This window comes from Xenopus laevis, chromosome 9_10L (assembly GCF_017654675.1).
Source record: "Xenopus laevis strain J_2021 chromosome 9_10L, Xenopus_laevis_v10.1, whole genome shotgun sequence".
NCBI lineage: Eukaryota > Metazoa > Chordata > Amphibia > Anura > Pipidae > Xenopus > Xenopus laevis.
This window is the reverse complement of record NC_054387.1, coordinates 108,021,716-108,043,917: the sequence shown is the minus strand read 5'-3', so window position 1 is coordinate 108,043,917 and position 22,202 is coordinate 108,021,716. Positions and strand designations below refer to the sequence as shown.

Genomic DNA, 22,202 nt, shown 5'->3' with positions numbered 1-22,202 from the left:
AAAGATAGAAAGCTTATAAATGTATGATATCATGAGGTTAGGGGTTCATACAAACAAGGTCATTATGAAAGGTATTAAAAAACACAATAACATCATTAACGCGTTGCAATAAACGTGGAAAAATCTTGTTTAGCAAAAAAAAGTTAAAAAACGAAATTAAAAAATAAAATGGTTCCTTCAATAGATTTGATTATTTTTTACTAAACGCTCAAAGTTGTGTAAATATGTGCCTTCTCGTTATCGATCCGTTCTGCTGGTTATAATTATAAATACTTGAAAACTGTAAAAATCCTAGGCTAAATTTCCCACGACTAGATATTGTTCATTTAATAAAGTACTAAATTCAGCATATGAAACCTAACAATAAATTTACTACACTATTAACAGTAATAATCTGACATGAAATAGATCTGTTCACAGTACACAAAAAAAAGCTCAATATTATCGCATATTAAAAAGCTACAAAGCAGCTTGAAGCATTTTTTAACAACCTCTAAACACAATCCCTGGTTAACAAAGTGCTTTAACAAGAATTAAACTTCTTCAAAATAACCTAGTAAGAAATAGTGTTAGACTGATTCCAAGCTCACATGTAGCAGGTTTAATAAGCACGCACATCGATAAATACCTTGGTGCCTTCCCAGGAATGATTTACTTTCGGCCATTATGGTGGTCAGATGGCTTATTAGCAGAAACTGCTGAAAGATTGTTCTTAAATGAATTGTTCAGTGTAAAAATAAAAACTGGGTAAATAGATAGGCAGTGCAAAATAAAAAGATGTTTCTAATATAGTTAGTTAGCCAAATATGTAATGTATAAAGGCTGGAGTGACTGGATGTATAACAGAACAGAACACTACTTCCTGCTTTGCAGCTCTCTTGGTTTCTACTAATTAGTTACCAGGCAGTAACCAATCAGTGACTTAAGGGGGGCACATGATTAATAACTGTTGCTTTTGAATCTGAGCTGAATGCTGAGGATCAATTGCAAACTCACAGTTATGTTCCATGTGGCCCCCCTTAAAGTTTCTGACTAACTCAGAGATAGAGAGCTGCAAAGCAGGAAGTAGTGTTCTGGCTATTATGTTACACATCCAGTCCCTCCAGCCTTTTTACATTACATTTTTGGCTAACTATATTGAAAACATTTTTTATTTTGCACAGCCTATCTATTTACCCAGTTTTTATTTTCACACTGAACTGTTTCCTTTAAAAAGACGATTGTATTCATTTTACAATACTTAGAATGGGCCAATGAAGAATATGGCTTGCCGATTGTAATAATACAAATATAGAACACTACTGTTGTACTTAAGTGCTTTTGTTTTGTTCCTTTTTGTATCGGAGTCAGGCAGAGGAATGCAGCCAGTAGCTCTTAAGCTACCCCTGATGGATAACCATGGCGGGAATAGCAGAAAAATACATTCCTGGCACCTGGTTTATCAAAATATCTGACTTCAAAAAGATCTTCCAAATTATTGTATGAAAACTACACATATAAACAGTCCAGCAGTCATCTCTGCTTTAGACAATCCGCCTGACCCAGCCATAGTCAAATGAATATCTCTTCTCCTCACTTCCCTTCAGATGATCAATGGATATTTTCCAGTAAGAAAATCCTTAATTTGCTAGGTTTGCAGGATTATGTGTCTAAACACTTGACTTGTTGGGCTGTATACCTGAAACTGGCCAACCTTCCCAACAAAATCTGGGCATGTAATGGCCAGCTTGTCTAAAGTATTATTATTTGACATATTTTATTCTAATTATTCACTGTATTCAGTAAACTTAAGAACAATGAGTGTCTAAAGAGAAAAATACCACCTAAGAAGCAAATACAATTATGGTGGAAATCCCTTATAAACAGACAACAAATATTTCTTGCAGTTGTTGGTGCTCCATGAGCGGTCAAGATCAGTCTATCACTGATAAAAAGATTATGTATTTTTTTCACTTATTATTTCTATTTTATATATCAAATACTAAAACATACAATGCAATATTTCGTTTCATAACATGATAAAGATGAGTCTCAGCGGGCTGATAAACAACGGCTTAGAATGGTTCTTCACCATTTAATTCTTTTGGTCTTACAGTAAGGACATTCTGGTTTGCTTGTTGCGCACTGTTCGCATAGTACATAATGTTGGCAAGGCTGCAGGACTATACTTCTCTCTTGTTCGTGGCAAACAACACATTTCGTGGAATGTAGCTTGAATATTAACTGTGAATGAAAGTACAGTGATGCACAGTTCAGTTAATGACTACCATATTAAATCATATAAACAAATTATGGCACTTCACCTTACTCCCCTTTAAAGTGGCATTCATGATTTGGTTCCCTTAGTATAGTGGATCCCAAACTGTGGGGTTGGCACCTCAGGGGCTGAAAGCCAGCAGGGGTGAAAACTTATTTGCTGCCCTAAATATTTTTAGAAATAGGGCTGAATGACTCATCCATCAATGTTTTCCTATATCTGATTCTTACCAGCTAAAGGAGGGCCAGTGACCAAGACTGAACCACAGAGGAAGGGGTCTTGAATTTAAAAAGCCCAACAACCACTGTCTTACTATAATGGAAATGTAGTGGGAGCAAGTAAAAATCAGATGGAATACCAATGGTGGGCTTGTATATTTAGCTATGGGCAATGCACCATAAGATGGGCATTCAGTATTCTCACTAAAATGACACAGAACAGACCGCACTCCACTAATCTGGGAAGTAGTGGTCAATAGTAGATTTTAAAAGGCAAAAGATGCAGTACAATAAAATTACATTTAAATGCTGAGATTGCATCCACGGGTATGCTCAAGATATCCACTTGAGGTTAAAATGCATGGAGTAGTAGTGGTTGCCCATCCTCTCAAAGGGTTTTGGGGTCAATGTGGTTTCACCTCGGGCAATAAAAAATAAATTTTCTCTACCCACACAGTTGCTTAAGACAAAGTAGGAACATTTATTGTATAGATTGTTCTGTAGTGGAAGGCTCTCAGCATGTTGTACTATAGCGATATTAAGCTGTGACTATAGGTGGCCATACGCGCACAGTTATCGTTTCGTACAATGTTTGGTGCAAGACGAGGCAACCGATATAAGCAAAAGCTTTGGATATCGGTCATCTGGTCAATCGGACAGGATGGAAAATTTTTATTGGGCTCCTTTGAAGGCACCAGAACATCAGTAGAGGGTTAATGCTGAATTGTCTGATAGAGGTAGAATTCTATTGTTTCTACCTGCATATCTAATGATTCAGCTCTTAACGTTTGTAGAGTAAACTAACGATCTTTCCTGCGACCATTGGTTGGGGGAATGATTGTAACATGTATGTTCACCTTTAGACACTCTGGTGAATCAAAGGCATAAGCAGCAATCGCTGAACATGGTTTGGGCTGATGACTTTACTAAACTAAACACATAATATATGTATTTATATTTGTACATATTATAAACCCTTATCTAAAATTTGTGTGTGTGTGTTTCAATGACTACTGCACAATCATAGCACTGCATGCTGTTAAGTAATAAACTAGACAATCCCAGTCACCTTAAACAGGTGTAATTTTTAAGGTTTCTGTCCCTTTCCCACAGCGCTACGAAATGCTTGAAAAAAACACCATGTTATCACCATGATGCCATTTCCCTAAGAGAAATACAAACCCTTAATTATAGACTATGAGGATTAAATGAACAGCTGCCCTGGTAACCCCAGACACTTGCCTCATCAACTGTTTCCAAGTCAGAACAAAGCTGACTTTTCAGAGAATGTAGCTTTGGTAAAGGAAGCTTGTCTATATCTCCATATTTTTTCAGTACAGAAAACTGTGGAGACACACGCAGGGTATCATATTCTTCTTGGAGCTTCTTCAGCTTTACTTCTACCTCTTCTTTCTGCATTAGTGCTAGGTGTCGGTCCGAGTCTGCCGCTTTTGCACGCTCCTTCGCTTCTTGAGCTTCTTTCTGCCACGCATCACATGCCTAGGGCAAATTTGGTAGTTTATAAAACAAAAATGTAAGAGAGGGAATTCACAAGTAGAGAAAGCATTTTTTTTTCGTACATTTTCCATATTCATAAAGTTCCCAAAACTGCAACGCAACAGAGACTTTTGTTACATTGTCATTAAAAAAATAGGAAAGTACATGACAAAGAAAATCTCCTGTGGCACAGTGGCTGGGAAAACACTAGATGGAAGGTACATATCTCCCAGAATGCTCTGCGAGACCCAGCATATGAGGAGCCCTTTTGGCTGCTATTGGTTACTGTAACTGTGTGCTATTTATTACACATGGGGGTAAGTGCCATTATACTAAGGTGACCATTCATCCCTGTTTCACAGAGGCAGACCCAGTCTCACATGCTCTGTCCCTGCTGAAATCTGACTGCGTAGAGTGTCCCTGCCCCAGAAAACCACCCCTTGCAAACCACTGGTATTGCAGCCCTACCCTGTTCCCGATGTCACCATGAGGCGGGGTCTGGGCCATGTTCGGCTTGGTAGGGGAAAGGTTAGGGTCGGATGCGGGTTGAGGAAAACGCGACCTGCACATCACTAGGGAGCAATAAGAAGGGAAGGGAATTGCGGTTTATATTTGAGCAGGATTTCACTCTTCACCTTTAGCCTACAGCTGCTCTTGTACACTTTTTTTCTTTGTAAAGCTTGTGAGGAGGATCTCATCCTGCCACTCCCCCATCTGCAACTGCTTTATATACATTTTATTATTTTTTTTATAATGTAGGGCCCAGCAGTACAGGCCTGCAGTTTTAAAGGCTTGAGCTGCAGCATGATGCAGGGATGATTCTGTACCATAATGTTTATGTGAGTCTCGATGTCACAGATATCCAGAAAGGCAAAAATAATGCTAGAATTTTGGTATGCTGAATATGAATTTGAATGTGTTTCTTGCTGGATCTGTCCTCCTATCCCTGGATTTCACCTGTTACATTATACAGGGCAAGTTTACATTAAACAGTATTACACTATACACTACATTTACATTATACAGTATTACATAATACAGGAAAAGGATTTCCAAGGTGAATCAACTGATGTTTCTTTGGTCAGCTGTAAGCAAACCACAATCAAAAGACTGTTTTTCTGGTAAATTAAATTTTCTACCAACTCTGTCCAGTCAGCTAAAATGATCAGCAGACATTGCAGTTATTTTAATTGCATTATATTGGCAGTGTAAAAACGGTCAATATCTTAAAAACTAGGAAAGAATATTATGTAAATTGCAAATATGCCACATCTGGGCATGTAATGGCCAGCTTATATAAAGTATTATTATTTGACACATTTTATTCTTATGATTAACTATATTCAGTGAACTTAAGAAAAATGAATGTCTGCAGAGAAAAAAAAAACACCTATAAAGCAAATACAACCGTGGTGGAAATCCCTAGTAAACCAATGACAAAAGGTAAATTGTAGACATGTTCAGAAGATCAGTCTGAGCAATTTAATGTTCATTTGCTTTGAGGATTTACATTTTGCTTAATTAGTAACAGCCCTCTCAAAAACAAAAACAGCAGAATTATTATGATATGGTCATTTTAACTGTGCAAGCTTTAATAAAAAATAAAAAAACCTTTTTCTTATGCACATGTTTAGGGCTTTAGCGATGTACCAAGGCAGTAATAAAGGGGACCAGCTTGAAGACCAAGATTCAAGCTTTTTTCTCTTCTGTAAAACAAATGTTTTTTTATCATGAGATAAGGGTAGTCCATGAGGAGGCCTATGGGCCAGATGTGGCAATTCAAGTGTTTTTATTATGGCTCCAGCCTGCACAGAGCTTCACTGACTTTGTAGGACATCACCAATTTTATATAATCCCCAAACATATAGTATTTCAAATAACTGCCTGCTGTATGGAAAAACTGTAAGACCACAAAGTTAAGATTGGTCCAAAAAGTTTTAACATCTTTTCTTCTGTTATCTTTAAGCTCAAACTGGATCCACTAAAGAAGACTTACCTGCTTTACTTGCTGCCAGGAGTCTTCCCATCTCTTTATTTTCCTTTTGGTTTCATCAAGTTCCCTTCTCACTCGTGAGAGCTCATTTCCATTTGAGTTTGTATTGGTCGAAGGGGTTGTGCCAGTGCTAAACACAGGAGAGGGACTAGGAGAAAAACTCCCGCTGACAAAGTCCCAAATACTGCCTGTAACACCATTTAAACCTGATGGACATCAACACAAAAGATGAGAAAAGCATATATAAATGCATTTCTTATTGTTTACTTAAGCTAAATCAGTAAACTAAGAAGCAATACTTTGGTATAGATTCTCACCATTGACTTTCAACAAATTAATATTTGGGCATGCACACGAGATTACAAGCAATTTTCTCAAAATCTGCTTAAATCCTATTTGATTGCAGGAAACAGCCAGAAAACAGACACATAGGAAATATTTACTTGGCGAAAGAGCTCATCCCATGTGTAATATCTTTGTGTCAATGCGATGAATAAGTCAGGTGTTTTATACCAGTGCTAAAGATTCTACAGCAGGTTGCTGGAGGTTACAGAATTGGGTCAAGGAGTGTAAGGGCAGAGACACACACTGCGATTCAGGGAGATTAGCCGCCCGGCGACAAATCTACTCTTCATCAGGGCAACTAATCTTCCCCAAACTGCCTCCCCTGACTCTCGGAGCGTTTAGTTTTCCAAAGTCGCCTCACAAGGAAACCTCAGGCGACTTTGGAAAGCGAATCGCTCCGAGTGCCATCCCGCTGGGTCGGCGGCGGGTTTTTTCCCAGTGTCCTGCCGGCCCAGTCCGGCCCTGTATGCCTATAATATAAAAGAACCATAAATATCATGAATACGATATCCTTATGAACAATGCTTAGTGATCAGTTATAAATGCTGCTTAGTGATGTAAGAAAGCTGTATTTTATAATAAGCTGCTCGGAATTCCATGACCTTCATAAAAGCATATGGCCTCTTTCTTTATGTCTTTATATACTCATGCAACTCCTAATATTCTTATATTTTACAATAGGGTGTACATTTTTCCTTATATGTGTAAATCCTTATACAGTATGTGCAAACACTGCATAATGAAAATTATTCCAAACTAAATTCATGAACAGCATACATGACAATGTAGTACTCCGATCAGACTCAAAATTGCCTTATACCCACCTAAAGAATTGTGGGAAGAAGTGGATGTTCCCAAAATACTATGCTCAGATTTCAGAGGCTGAGTCTGTTGCTGACGTGGAGCCATGTTGGATGAAAGGTAAGACTGGGACAGTGACTGAGAAAGGGAACTAAGAGGGGAAGTTGAGAGCGAAGATGATGAATGCAGAGAACAGGAACGTGCAAGAGAGCCTGGGATATTGACAGGAGCAGAACTTCCCAACAGCCTTTGACCTGAAGGAAAAAAACAAAATACATAGGAATACTGTACAAAACACAAACAGTGTGAGTAAATGGACTATTAAAACATATGTAATTCAAATAATAAATAAATAAGTTATTTTATAACCAGTTGCAAAATGGTTATAAAATGGAACCCTTCCCCTCTGCACCACCATTTGATGTAATTGCAGGAGCGGAGGGGGGATCAGGAATGGGGATCCCAGCTGGTCACTCACTCACAGGTCCATATTAGGACTACTCTGAACTGAAGTATTAAAGCAGATCAATATGACAACTTGTTGGTGCTTGACTCCTTTAATTTGAATTATACTCTAATCTTTGACCCACAACCAGTGGCTCACCAACCCCTCCCAGTGGCCTCAAAGCAGGTGCTTATTTTTGAATTCCTGTATTGGAGGCAAGTTTCTGTTGCATAAAAAATAAATGTGCTGCCAAACAGATCCTCCTGTAGACTGCCTGTTTACATAGGGGCTACCAAATAGCCAATCACAGCCCTTGTTTCGCACACCCCAGGAACTTTTTCCATACTTGTGTTGCTCCCCAACTCTTTTTACAATTGAATGTGGTTCACGGGTAAAAAAGATTGGGGATCTCTGCTCTCATGTATTAGGGCAGAGCTCTAACCAAATCAATAAAGGGGTGTGCATTGTTTTAAAGTCAAGAAAAACAGATTCTTACTTGATAGCCCAAGGTCACTATGCTCTGTGTCTTCTAATTCTTTATCTAGAGAAGCAACATTAATATTGCTAAAATGAAGGTCTAGAGCTGAACCTGTTAAACAAAACATAATGTCAGCATGCTAGTAGTGAATTGATGAAATCACGTCTGTATGTTGCACAGTTTATATGAATGTACACATCCAATGATGATGTGGTTATGTAATTCTGCTTTCATGACAAAATCTCAAGATAAAATAATGCCAACGAAATTCTAACTGTAAGATCCCATTATCTTGGTTATTTGCCGATTTCAACAGCACAAAAGTCTAAGGGCAAGCTATTGCAATGGAGCAGCTGTGCTCCCAAAAGATTTAATACAAGTTTATTACTATTTTAAAAAGAGGTACAATGGATCATAAAATAATAAAACTAATGAGGTGGTCAGTATTTTATTGTCTACAAAAAGGCTCAACCACCAATACTCATGTAACACACTAAAGTAATGATGGGCAAATCTGTCACGGCGAAAATTTGCGAAACACATTAAAGTCAATGGGCGTCCGAATAATGTTGACGTGCGACAATTTTTAAGTACACAACAATTTTTACATGCGCGACTATTTTGTCCAAATGCATTAAAGTCAATGGACGGGCCGAATAATTTTTGACACACAATTTTTATGAGTGCGAAAAGTTTTACATGTGGGACTCTTATGTTCATATCGCATTAAAGTCAATGGACACCCGAATAATTTTAACATGCGACAGTTTTTATGCACACAACTTTTGTCCAAATGCATTAAAGTCAACGGGGGTCCGAATAATTTTGACGCAGGACAATTTTTATGCGCACGACTCTTTTGTCTAAATGCATTATAGTCAACGAACGACAATTTTTTTGTTGTATCGAATTTTCCTATGACTACTCTAGAGCATTAGCATACATCACAAGAAGGGCATTCAGGTAGGACACTCTGGGTAAGTATTATAGCAATACAAATATACTGCATGCCCTGGAGGTTACCATATAAATTATAGGATACTTTAGCTGGGAAACTTGACTGACAGCCTGCAGGCTTTATCCAAAATAAAGATATACTTAAAGAGATACTGACACCTGAATTTAAACTTTTTTTTACATCTATTATAATATTGGCTTTGCAAGCTACTTCTAACTTTGCCATAAAGTATTTGCACAATGCTTTTACATTACCTGTCTGATCCCCCATGTTCCTGTATGAGGGGGCTGCCATATTTGTGCAGCAGGAGTCCGTTAGCATTAGAAACTGTAACTAACAGGCTGAGATGGGACAGTCTGGTTGGCAAAGTCAGAGTGTCAGAGAGTCAGGCTTAGGAACTTCAACTAACAATTATATACAAAAACAAACCTCTCAGCAAAAAATGATCAACATGACCTATAGGTAACATTTAATGTACATTCATATGCTAAAATTCATTTTTTAGTGTCAGTATCACTTTAAGGTTTCTCTGTTGTACTCGGGTACAAATGACCAACTTGTGGCCCAGCAGTCATTGCTGAATAACAGTTCTCAGTAGCCCTCGCTTATTTGCACGAATGCTCTGCTGCACGTTAAGAATCCAGGGGTCAGAAGGTAGTATTGTTTTATATGAAGAGTCGGCCTCTTAACAGGCTACAGGATGTTCTTACATGTTTAAAGCTCAAGCGTCAGGTTTCCCTGAGAAACAATATTTTCTGGCTTTGTCACAAATAACTACATGAAGGAATAATGTCAATACAGGAATAGAAAACCTTTATCACTTGCAGAGCTACAGGCCACAGAAACCTCAGCAGAGGATCTTGGGAGAAGTTTTGGGGTGCCAAAGGTTGAAGGGTTTGTATTTATTGCAGCATTTATTTGCACTATGTAAGCATATAAATCCTAGGCATGTTATGTCAACCACAGGCCGAGAAAAGCTGTATACAAAGTGACATACTTGCATTCAATGCAATGCTCATCTGCCCATGTGGCCAATCACATTATTTCTTTTCAGCTCACATACAGGACAAATTAACCTTTTCTCTGTACAGTAGTGGAGAAAATTGTGTGTGTATCATAGGTTGTTACACCAAGATGTCCTTGGAACCCTTTTCCTTTAAAATGTCTTTGGAGGGACACACCATTTCCCCAGAATTCTCACTATAGATTACTATACAAAGTAGGACATCCCACTTAAAGATATCACAACCAACAGCAGACCTTTTTATTAGTGGCACTTGTAGGAAGACTGTACATGGGACCGGTTATCCAGAATGCTCAGAACCTGTGATTTTCCGGATAATGGATCTTTCCGTAATTTGAATCTTTATACCTTAAGTCTGCGAGAAAATCATATAAACATTAAATAACCCCAATAAACTGGTTTTGCTTCCAATAAGAGTTGTATCTTAGTTGGTTATTACAGAGAAAAAGGATTATTCGCATAAAATGGAGTCTATGGGAGATGGCCTTTAAGTATTTCGGATCTTCTGAATAACGGGTTACCACATAATAGTTCTCATACCTATTTACAATAATTACAGAATGTGCCTAATGTATATATATACACACATACATACATACATACATACATACATACACACACACACACACACACATGTATAGGACCTGTTATCCAGAATACTTGGTGCCTGGGAGTTTTCAGATAAGGGGTCTTTTCTTTTGGATTGTCACAATGTAAGTTTAATAAAAACCATTAAAAAAAAAAAACATTCATTAAACCCAAAAGGATTGATTTGCCTACAATAAAGATGAATTATACCATTGTTTGGGTCAAGTACAGGGTACTGTTGGGATTATTTGATTAAAAACGAAGTCTATAGGAGATGGCGGTAATTTGGGCTTTATGTATAATGGGTTTATGCAGTGTGTGTGTTAGGGATGCACTGAATCCACTAATTTGGATTCGGCCGAACCCCCGAATCCTTCTCGAAAGATTTGACCGAATACTGAACCGAATCCTAATTAGGGGTGGGAAGGGGAAAACAATTTTTACTTCCTTGATTTGAGACAAAAGGTCACACGATTTCCCTCCCTGTCCCTAATTTGCATATGTAAATTAGGATTCAGTTCGGCCAGGGAGAATGATTCGGCCGAATCTGAATCCTGCTGAAAAAGGCAGAATCCTGTCCGAATCCCGAATTCGGTGCATCGTGTGTGTGTGTGTGTGTGTGTGTGTGTGTGTGTGTGTGTGTGTGTGTGTGTGTGCAAAATTACAGTTTCTAAACTGTCCCATTTTCAAAAGCCACCTGCCATTGGTGTTAGTGCTTACTTCCATTGGATAGTTCTGAGTGCAGGGCTGTTTTCTATGCCGACAGAAAAATGCCAGTGGAGTCATGTGTGAACTGACGGTTGCCAGTCCGGAAAAAATGTACAGGCAGTTCAAATGCTAATCATTAGATTGACACAAACAAAACATTATTATATTTGACTCCTATTAAAAAAAGCAGTATTTTATGAGCTACACTGCATCATATATTTGTATGTATGCATTTGTGATTTCATCCCTGTAAAGAACAGTTTTACAGTGTGTTCCATTCATGTCATGCCTCTGTCAAATGCAATTCTTTCCAACACACATGTACAAAACATGACAGCTGTGCAGACATAGACTACATACATTGAATGCAGTGAAGAATGAGAGTGCAAAGTTTCCCCGGTGCAGAGTAGAATAAAGCAGAGCTTACCTGCCGTCTATGTGCTGACTCACTGCCTGCAGTGCTCTGCTATCTGCACACATTGAACGGAGAAGCCTCCTAACCAATCCAGCTAATCACAGCCGTCACTTTTGTAACCATGTGATCTCTCTTACGTCGGCACACACTCATTAGGGTTTAACCAGCACTCACACTTAAAGGAGAACTAAAGCTTAACTAAAGAATTAGCTAGATATGCTGTACATTATGTTTTGGGCTTCTGTACCAGCCCAAGGCAACCACAGCCATTTAGCAGTAAAGATCTGTGTCTCAAAAGATGCCCCAGTAGCTCCCCATCTTCTTTTCTGCTGATTCACTGCACATGCTCTGTGCTGCTGTCACTTACTGAGCTTAGGGACCCACGCACAATATACAGTACACATCGAATAGAAATGTCACAATATAAGGCTGATTAGTAATTAATACAGATAATTACTACAGAAACCAGTGCAACTAGCATCAGAATTTAATAATTAGCCTTGTAGCATCATCGTATATTACAGGCCAACCTTATTTTCTGCTTGATCATTTGTGACGACCCCTAAGTTTAGCTTCTCCACAGCTGTTAGAACCCGTTACATAGAAAGCTCCGAATTACGGAACGGCCATCTCCCATTTTATCCAAATATTCCAAATTGTTAAAAATGATTTTCCTTATCTGTTATAATAAAACAGTTCCTTGTAATTGATTCAAAATAGATACAAAATAGATAGATAATTAATCCTTACTGGAAGCAAAACCCGTTTATTGGGTTTATTTAATGTTGAAATGGTTTTCTAGGAGACTTAAGGTGGCCATACACGGAGAGATCCGCTCGTTTGGCGATGTCGCCAAACGAGCGGATCTCTCTCCGATATGCCCACAATATCGGGCTGATCCGATCGTGGGCCCTAGGGCCCAACGATCGGATCCTAGCAAACGCAAATGGGCGGTCGGATCGCGGGACCGCATCAACGAACAGATGCGGCCGCGATCCGACGGGATTTTTAGTCCATCCGAACGAGATCTGGCCGACTTTCGGCCAGATCTACTGTAGATCGGGGAAGCCCGTCGGGGGCCCCCATACACGGGCCAATAAGCTGCCGACTTGGTCTGTCGGCAGCTTTTATCGGCCCGTGTATGGCCACCTTTAAGGTATGAAGATCAAAATTATGGAAAGATCGGTTATCCGGAAAACCTCAGGTTGCAAGAATTCTGGATAGCAGGTCCCATACCTGTAATAGAGCTGTTACAAGCAGGGTCCATTATATTAGTCTGATGTATATGTATGTATATAAACACACAGTGAATAAAGTACCCTGAATTCCATATTGTTGCAGTGCACACCAGAAAGGTCAAGGATTGTTCAGTCCAGCTTGAGTTTAAAAATCTTTATTCTTTCATTTGATTAAAAGCACAGCATCCAAAGTACCCCCTCTTGTAAAATATAAGGACACTATACGTTACAGAGGCCGAAGGCCAAGTGTTTTTATACAGGTCATGGAACTCCGAGGTGTTCGTATTTTGCAATACAGGGTACTTTATTTATTATAATACACAAGTTTCAGTGAGTCATGGGTCATTAATGACATCACTAAGCTCCGATAAACAATGACATCATTAAGCACCGTTTATAAGGATATCATTTACAGGATATTCATGGCTCTTGTGTATTATAAAATTTGTTGGTGCTTTCTTAATAATAATAATAATAATAATAATAAATAATATTATCATAATATGCACATTAAAGACAAAACACAGGCTTACCTATTACTGATTCAACTGTATTACTAGCAGGGTAGAATGGGAGTGCTTTGGCATTAACACTTGAAAGCGCAGTAGGGGATGAACTATCTGAGCCAATACTGGATGCCAGACTAGAAGTTATACTGGAGGTTATACTGGACGCCAGTGGGTTTACCACTGAAAAAACACTGAGATGGCTCTGTTTAAAAACATATAAATTAATGAAATAAGCAAAGATGCATTTGTTGCAAATAAAATAAACGATAGCTGCAAATACAATGAAGTCTTAAAAATAATAATGTTTAATACGGTTTACTTTTTCTAATGCAAAGAAAATAATTTTTACAGAAAAAAAAAAAAAACAATCTCAGAGATGGTTTAGTGATTTACATCTTTTAAACTTGTCTATATTTTTGTACCTTATTAATGCTATTTATAATATAACATCTAAAACTGGAAAATACACCATAATTAAACAATTCTAAAGGACAACTGAAGCCTTCCAGTCATTTTCAGATTTTGTGATGTGCTTTATCATTGGGAACATGAAAGAATGTACTGTACCCATGTAATATGATGCAGAAATGGCCACAGTTGCCTGCATGGATCAGCAATTATCTGCAATGGGACTGACTACTAAAGGAGAACACTTATTGGCCCAGAAAAACCCCAGGATGAAGGCAAAACTTGGGCAGCCAGTAGTATTGCAAACAAAGATCATGGCTTAGTAAATTTAAGTTACTAAACTTTAACACAAGGGGCAGATTTATCAAGGGTCGAATTTCGAAGTTGAAAATACTTCGAAATTCGACCATCGAATTGAATTACTTCGAATATCGAAGTCTAAGTTTTTTTTCATCGAATTTGGCCATTTGCGGTTGAAGTAAAATCATTCTATTGAACAATTAAATCCTTCAAATCTAACGATTCGAAGGATTTCAGCAACCGATCCAACGATTTTTCTTCAACTTCATAAAACGTAGAAAACTGCTCTAGAAGGTCCCCATAGGCTAACATAGCACTTCAGCAGGTTTAATTTGGCGAAGTGTTGAAGTCGAAGTTTTTGTAAAGAGACAGTACTTCGATTAACGAATGGTCGAATATTCAAACTATTTTACTTCAAACCGAAGTCGTAGTATCCTATTCGATGGTCGAAGTACCAAAAAAATTACTATGAATTTCTAATTTTTTTACTTCGAAAATTCCCTCGAATTCGCTTCGACCCTTGATAAATCTGCCCCTAAGTGTATAATTTGACATATAGAGAATAATGTGCCTCCATACTGTAAAATATAGGGATATTATAAGTCACCTAGGAGTTACATGACCATATAAAGGTCACAGAACTACAAGGTGACTTTTACTATCCTCATAGTTTACGACACAGTGTACATTCTTTTTATATTATAATATATAAATTTCAGTGGGTCATGTGACAGGGGATTAAATTACAGGGAAACAAGTCAAATTTATAACAAAGCACCATTTATAAAATAAGTAATGTACCCCATCAATGTAAAATATAAACATATTATAAGTCACAGAAACATTCCTTCACCATAAGGAGGCGAGTGCTTTTACTGAGGTCATGGAGCTTTGAGCTCTTAATATTTTACAACAGGTGGTACCCTGTTGTAATCCCAAATTTTAAGTGAGTCAGAAATTACATCATAAAGCACTGATTATAAATGATGACTTCACCAAACACTGTTTAGAAGGATACAATATATAGGATATTGATGGCCCGTGTATTATAAGATGAAATATAAGATTATAAATATATTCCATTAATTATAATTAAAATAAATGATATCTCACTGTATTGTTATAAATGTATCCAAGTCTCTAATTGCCACATTCTACCACATAGCCAAAAAAACAACAGTTTTTATAAGACAACCGGAAGTAAAAGCAGTTTATGTGAGTTGGAAGTTCAGTATCTAGAATAGCCCTGACCTAGATAAGGGCACACACTAGTACACTCTAGATTGACATATGCTTCTTACCCAAAGTCCTTTGAAATGGTTTTGTCTAGTCCACGGTACAGGGGACTCAATGGTTAATATTAGCCACTACAATTTGATCTATATCATTGCACAAGATTTAGAGCTATTGTGATGGAAGAGTATTGGATCGCACAAAACTTGGTTAGATGTATAAAGTAGTAGCTTTCAATCATTTAAGTAATTAAAAGCACTGAGAATCGATTATGCTGATTATGCAATGTCCATTTTGTGGGTTAAAATATAATGCATGCCGCCCTCTGCTCTTATTATAGGAATAGCTCTTGTATCTCTCACTCACATGTTGCAAAAGAACAAAATTACAAGTGGACGATGTACAGACTGAGCAACTACAAGGGGACAAACAAGGACACCTTCAACACATTCATCTTTTGCACCTTCACTGGGTATAAAACTGCAATTGGCACAGTATAATGAACATGGCCAATGCACGCCGTTGACGTGGAATAGCTGCTGGAGATTGGTGTTGTTTTTATGGTATGTACATCTAAAGTGATCATACATGCATACTTACAAGAATATTAGAAGAGGAGCAGGACTGAGTTTGTATCTCTAGCAAAAAAGCCTCTGTTATAGGGGTGTGTAAGTGGCTGCTTGGATTTTTATTCACATATATCAGAGCTGGCCAACTGGTGTATATCAGGGCTGTCCTTGTGTGGCCCCCCACATGAAAGTCTATCTGCTGTCTCTGCTTACCATGTGTAGGCTTTAAATCAGATATTATCTGGCCCCTGCATTGTTTAAACCTCAAATTCGGACTATAATCCCCTGTATTGTTCACACTTGTAACACCTCTATTGTTCACACCCCTAAAGCCCTGTACTGTTCACACCTGAGACCCAGACTGAAACTGCTGATGATTACTGGGATTTCTATTGTACTAAAGGCTGATTTAGCAGAACCTCTAATCTGACATGCATTAGGCATGCCTGTTACTGACTGTGGCAAAATCTCCTTTATGAAATAATTCTTTTAGTCCAAGGTCAACACTGATCCACATTTCCCAAAATGATCACTGCTTAATTTTTTATGGTAAGAATGCAACAACAACTGTAAGGGGAATTTACCTTTCCTAACAAAAATAGGCTCACTGAAGGGCATAGGCACATAAGAAAGTCTCAAAAAAAATAAAATAAATAAATAAATAAAAAGTTGAGGTAGTAATGGTGTTTGTTCCTATATCCAGCAAAAGAAAATGCCTGATTATTGTTTCAGTTGCTTTAGCTCCATTTGTAGATGCTGTACTGTTAATTGAATAATAATAATAATCATAATAATAGATCCCAATAAAACAATGGCCTCTGTTGGACAATTAGAATACTTTTGTGCCTTTACATTAAAGCTAGGGCCAGACAGGGTCCAAATCAGCCTGCTGAAATCCGCAGGCCAATTTCAGCCCCTCACCACAAGCACTATACTTTCTTCTTTGGGAGGGGCTGAAATTTTCAGTATGCTGATTTTGACCCGTTCTGGCCGTAGCCTAGACGATTGTGGATCCAAGATTGGAGAATCCGCTGCACCTGGAAAGCATGGTCTCCTCTTGGGTGCAGGCAGATGTGGTGGATTTCAGCAATGTGTGTTTTCGGGCGATCCTATTCACATTAAATTTCAATTAGTCGAATTTCAAGTTCATGGCACATGAATTCGAAATTTGACCTTTGATAAATGTGCCTCTAAATGTATTCGATTTAGCATACCAAGGACTATTCCCCTTTCAGCAACATCATACGTTTCTAATTTCGGATTCAAAATATGTGCCCCTATTGGCAATTACTGAAATTTGCAGAGTAGGCCAAATAATGTTGTCATCTTTGGAAGTTCCAACTCGCAAAAAAAACAGTTCTTACAAAAACTTTTCCGGTTGTGATATAAATCCTGTAAAATAAAAACTACCATTATTCAAATTCAGCTTTTAGGTATAAATTCTCACTGGGAAACCAGAATACTTCTTCACTTTAAATTTGATCAGAGACACCAGAATCATATGCTGCAAAGCATTAGTTTTCAAATTGTGGGGCTAGCAGGTGGAGACTACAACAGTGGTGGGTTGGGCAACATGAACAATTATATGCCTAAATACACATGAAAGCTCAACTTGATTGCCAGTTAAAAGTAGGGATGCACCGAATCCAGTATTCTGTTCGGGATTCGGCCTTTTTCAGCAGGATTCTAATTGGGCTGAATCCTTCTGCCCGGCCGAACCAAATCCTAATTTTGCTTATGCAAATTAGGGGAGGGAAATCGTGTGACTTTTTGTCACAAAACAAGGAAGTAAAAAAGTTTTCCCCTTCCCACCCCTAATTTGCATATTCAAATTAGGATTCGGATTAGGTTCGGTATTCTCACATATCTTTCGTGAAGGATTCGGGGGTTCGGCCGAATTCAAAGTAGTAGATTCGTGCATCCATAATTAAAAGGGCATGTTACATAGGCGTGACAGTAGAGGAAGCAGGACACACGTGGACCGGGCGAGGGGGATGAACAGGGGGGCCCAGACACTGGGGACTATTTTCTCTATAGCTGTTTAGGTTAGAAACGCACATACGGTGTTACCGTGTGGTCCAGTTTTTTAAAAAGTCAACCGCCACATAAGTACGCTTAGCGGTTTCAAGCTTAGGCAATAGCAAACTAGGTTAGCGTATTTACGTTTCGGTCAGCTTTTTTTTAAAAACTGCTTTGCGTTTCCGCTCCAAAATGTGTGTCCATGCCCTTACGGGAAAGAAATCCCCCCAACTACTTACAAGAGCAGGGGAAGCAGGCGGATAGGGGAATTCAGAGCGGGCAGGGAGTGGGCAGGTAGTTTAGGGTAAGCATTGTTGTGAGCCTGGATTTTTTGGGAGGGGGGCCCTGCACTGGCAAGGTACACCACTGGCAATATACACCCTTGTTGAGCACAAGCTCTTTTCGTTGATCTTGTGTCAAACATACCTTTTACCTATTGCTTTAATCATGGAAAATCTACGGTTTGTTTTTATTTTGTGAGTTTAAAAGGATAAACAGGGAAAATGAAGCTGCTGCCATGTTTGGTCAATGTAAGGTAAATTAAATAGCTTCAATTCCCGTTTGACCCATTTTCTCAAGAAACAACAAAAAACATACATTTTTCATGATTAAAATTAGCAAAAAATATGTTTAGCACAAGTCCCATTCATTAAACTCATGCTAAACAAGGGGGAATACTTATTTTTGTGGTGAAAACTTACTTGATGTCAGCCATATTCTTTTCTTTGGCTAAATGGCTGCCACATTAATGTTTTATTAGTTATTAGCCAAGGGGGAGCTGATCAAAGGCTGCATCTCTAAAAGGAGAAGAAGACCATATGCTGTAGAAAGCCCATTTACCAGATAACGATGGGATAATTTAGGTTGTTTTGTATCAAGCACAGAGCAGTGGCAAATAGAGAATGTTGCATAATGTAGATTTAAGTGAATTCTGCTATTTATTTATGGCCTAAGCCACGTCTTGTTTACACTGGACACCAAAAAGCATAAAGTGTTTAGCATGAAATCTGTGCAGACTACTATACTACGCAGCATGTTTGTTGGCAGTTGTATGCAAACACCTGCAGAGCCCCATGCTCATTCTTTTGCAACCCCTCCCAAAAATAGAATATTATTAAATAAATTACCAATATATCAACAATTTCAAATGGAAAATGAGATTGCTTTTAATTTACTTATCCCAGCACTATGCATCCTGCAGGGTGTGAGGATACACAACATCTTATCAGCATAGTTGTGTTCCTACGTATAAAAAAAAACATCGCTGTTGCATAGGAAACTCATGTCTCGGGAAGCCTTTAGAGGCAATTAGATATGCTGGCTCCCCAGTGATTATATAAATTTGTTGGTTACATGGAACCTAAACACATTTGGAATTTGCACATATTCCACAGCTGCTGACAAACATAATCTTAATACTACTAGTTCCACATTTATTACCTGCTTGTTTTCTTGATCATTCATTTTGTGATGACTATCCAAATGCAGGCACTTGTGTTTTGCCTATAAAGACAATGAAAGAAAATGAAAGCTTACTGAAATACAACCCCTTAAAGAGGATGCATTAAACATAAATGTAATTATATGTACATAATATACTGTACACATGCCCTGAACAGTAACAGGTCATTTCTAGATTAAGGTCCCATATTATCAAAAACCACACAATACAGGCAAGTCAAGAAATCCATTAGTTGCTAAGAAGCAGCCAGATGGATATGATAAGAAAGGATGGGGGAATAACATTTTCCAATAGAATTATATTCTAGAACAGTAATATTGTGAAAAGAAGAAGAATTTCTTAAAGAGATACTGTCATGGGAAAAACATTTTTTTTCAAAATGAATCAGTTAATAGTGCTGATCCAGCAGAATTCTGCACTGAAATCCATTTTTTTAAAAGAGCAAACAGATTTTTTTATATTCAATTTTGAAATCTGACATGGGGCTAGACATTTTGTCAATTTCCCAGCTGCCCCAAGTCATGTGACTTGTGCTGTGATAAATTTCAATTACTCTTTACTGCTGTACTGCAAGTTGGAGTGATATCCCCCCCTCCCTTTCCCCCCAGCAGCCAAACAAAAGAACAATGGGAAGGTAACCAGATAGCAGCTCCCTAACACAAGATAACAGCAGCCTGGTAGATCTAAGAACAGCACTCAATAGTAAAAACCCATGTCCCACTGAGACACATTCAGTTACATTGAGAACGAAAAACAGCAGCCTGCCAGAAAGCATTTCTCTCCTAAAGTGCAAGCACAAGTCACATGACCTGGGGCAGCTGGGAAATTGACAAAATGTCTAGCCCCATGTCAGTATTCAAAATTGAATATAAAGAAATCTGTTTGCTCTATTGAGAAATGGATTTCAGTGCAGAATTCTGCTGGAGTACACTATTAACTGATGCATTTTGAAAAAAACATGTTTTCTGATGACAGGATCCCTTTAATATTAATAAATTCCATGATAAATACTAAACAGCTAAGACACAAAGGAAACTTTAAAAAAAAGTTTTATTCTTTGTAAGGGCATTACGATATAGCACATTACAGCAGGGGCGTTTAAGATGTAACTGAAGGGGGGGGGGGTGTATGACCAGATAGAAACAGCAGGAGGCAGATTTCTCCAGGCATAGCATTTGCAGGAACTACCCCATAGATATTCTCACAGCCAATACATAAATACCATGATGCTGTTACTGTAAGGATTCCATTGTAATGAACATACAGGGTCGATCCTATGTTTGCTGGGATGTAATTTACGAGTTTTAATTAAGGGTGATAAATTAAACTGTAACCCCCTATTGCCAGCAAAGTTTTTCTGCATAACAGTGCTTTATACATAGAAAATAATCTTTCAGTATATATGGCCTAGTTTCCTAGTGTGTGTAATGAACTGCTATTTGTGGCACTTGAATTATGTTCACAGACTTTCATCTCATGTGCAAGGATAAGATCCTAAGGAGATAGCAGTGGACAGGGAAAATGCAGGCAAAAGATGATACTCAGTCAAAACTTTCTGAACTCTCAATGTTTTTCCCTAGCATTTCTGGTAGAATTTAACCCAGACACACTTGGGGGCCGATTCACTAAGCTCGAGTGAAGGATTCGAATGAAAAAACTTCGAATTTCGAAGTATTTTTTGTGTACTTCGACCATCGAATTGGTTAAATTCGTTCGAATTCGAACGAAATCGAACGAATCGAACGAAAAATCGTTCGACTATTCGACCATTCGATAGTCGAAGTACTTCCCCTTTAAAAAAAACTTCGACCCCCTACTTCGGCAGCTAAAAGCTACCGAAGTCAATGTTAGCCTATGGGGAAGGTCCCCATAGGCTTGCCTGTGATTTTTTGATCGAAGGATTTTCCTTCGATCGTTGGATTAAAATCCTTCGAATCGTTCGATTCGAAGGATTTAATCGTTCGATCGAACGAAAAATCCTTTGATCGATCGATCGCAGGATTAGCGCTAAATCCTTCGACTTCGATATTCGAAGTCGAAGGATTTCAATTCGAGGGTCGAATTTCGAAGTATTTTTAACTTTGAAATTCGACCCTTAGTGAATCGGCCCCCAAGTCTACTGCCACGTGAGGTTGCTTCTCGTCTGCATTTATATGCAGCCATTCTGCTCCCATCCACTCCTTTTAGTATCTGGACTGAAAGGCATGGAGTTGGCCTGTGTGCTGACACACACAAAGGGAATGTCAACCCAAAATATAATTTTTTCCTAATAAAAGAAAACACAATCCTAAGCAACTTTGCAATATACATTAATTACACATTTTCAGTGGTGTTTATGTTATTTGTTTATGTATTGCTGTTGAAAGCAGTGTCTGTCCCTTTCTATTCTCTGCCCTGGTGGCTCAGACTGTTGATACAATGTAAGACAAGGCAGTTGATTAACAGACCTGACTTTTCTGGGGAACTAAGACTTTTGCAACATTGTTTAAAAGGTAACAACCAAAAGTAATTGATGCTTTCAATAGCAATTGTTTTACAAATAACTTTAAAAGCACTGAAAATATATATTGGAAAGTTGCTTAGAAGTATGTTTTCTTTTATAAGGCAAATTTTCATTTTGAATACAAAAATTTTTTTTTTTTAAAGATCTTATTTACCGCACTCTGTAAATTACTTCATGTAATCGATTAATCAAAATAATTAATTAATCCTCAGAGAGCCCAAAAATGAATAAATT

The 22,202-nt window shown here is 38.1% G+C and overlaps 1 protein-coding gene across 7 annotated transcripts in view; it reads right to left on the bottom strand.

The window, feature by feature from the left end:
• Nucleotides 1–1,445: 1,445 nt before the first annotated feature.
• Nucleotides 1,446–22,202, bottom strand: part of unkl.L (unkempt family like zinc finger L homeolog) — a 48,227-nt gene continuing 27,470 nt past the window's right edge. For 5 of the 7 annotated variants that reach the window (XM_018236385.2, XM_018236383.2, XM_018236382.2 and 2 more), the window contains 7 exons: nucleotides 19,444–19,506; nucleotides 13,499–13,676; nucleotides 8,053–8,145; nucleotides 7,135–7,365; nucleotides 5,969–6,171; nucleotides 3,718–3,975; nucleotides 1,446–2,223 (listed from right to left, as the gene is read on the bottom strand). In XM_018236385.2, the coding sequence (XP_018091874.1) occupies nucleotides 2,068–2,223; nucleotides 3,718–3,975; nucleotides 5,969–6,171; nucleotides 7,135–7,365; nucleotides 8,053–8,145; nucleotides 13,499–13,676; nucleotides 19,444–19,506 (1,182 nt within the window). In that variant the 3' untranslated portion in view covers nucleotides 1,446–2,067. The remainder of the gene's footprint in view (nucleotides 2,224–3,717; nucleotides 3,976–5,968; nucleotides 6,172–7,134; nucleotides 7,366–8,052; nucleotides 8,146–13,498; nucleotides 13,677–19,443; nucleotides 19,507–22,202) is intronic. The other 2 variants (XM_018236386.2, XM_018236388.2) reach the window with 1 other exon arrangement.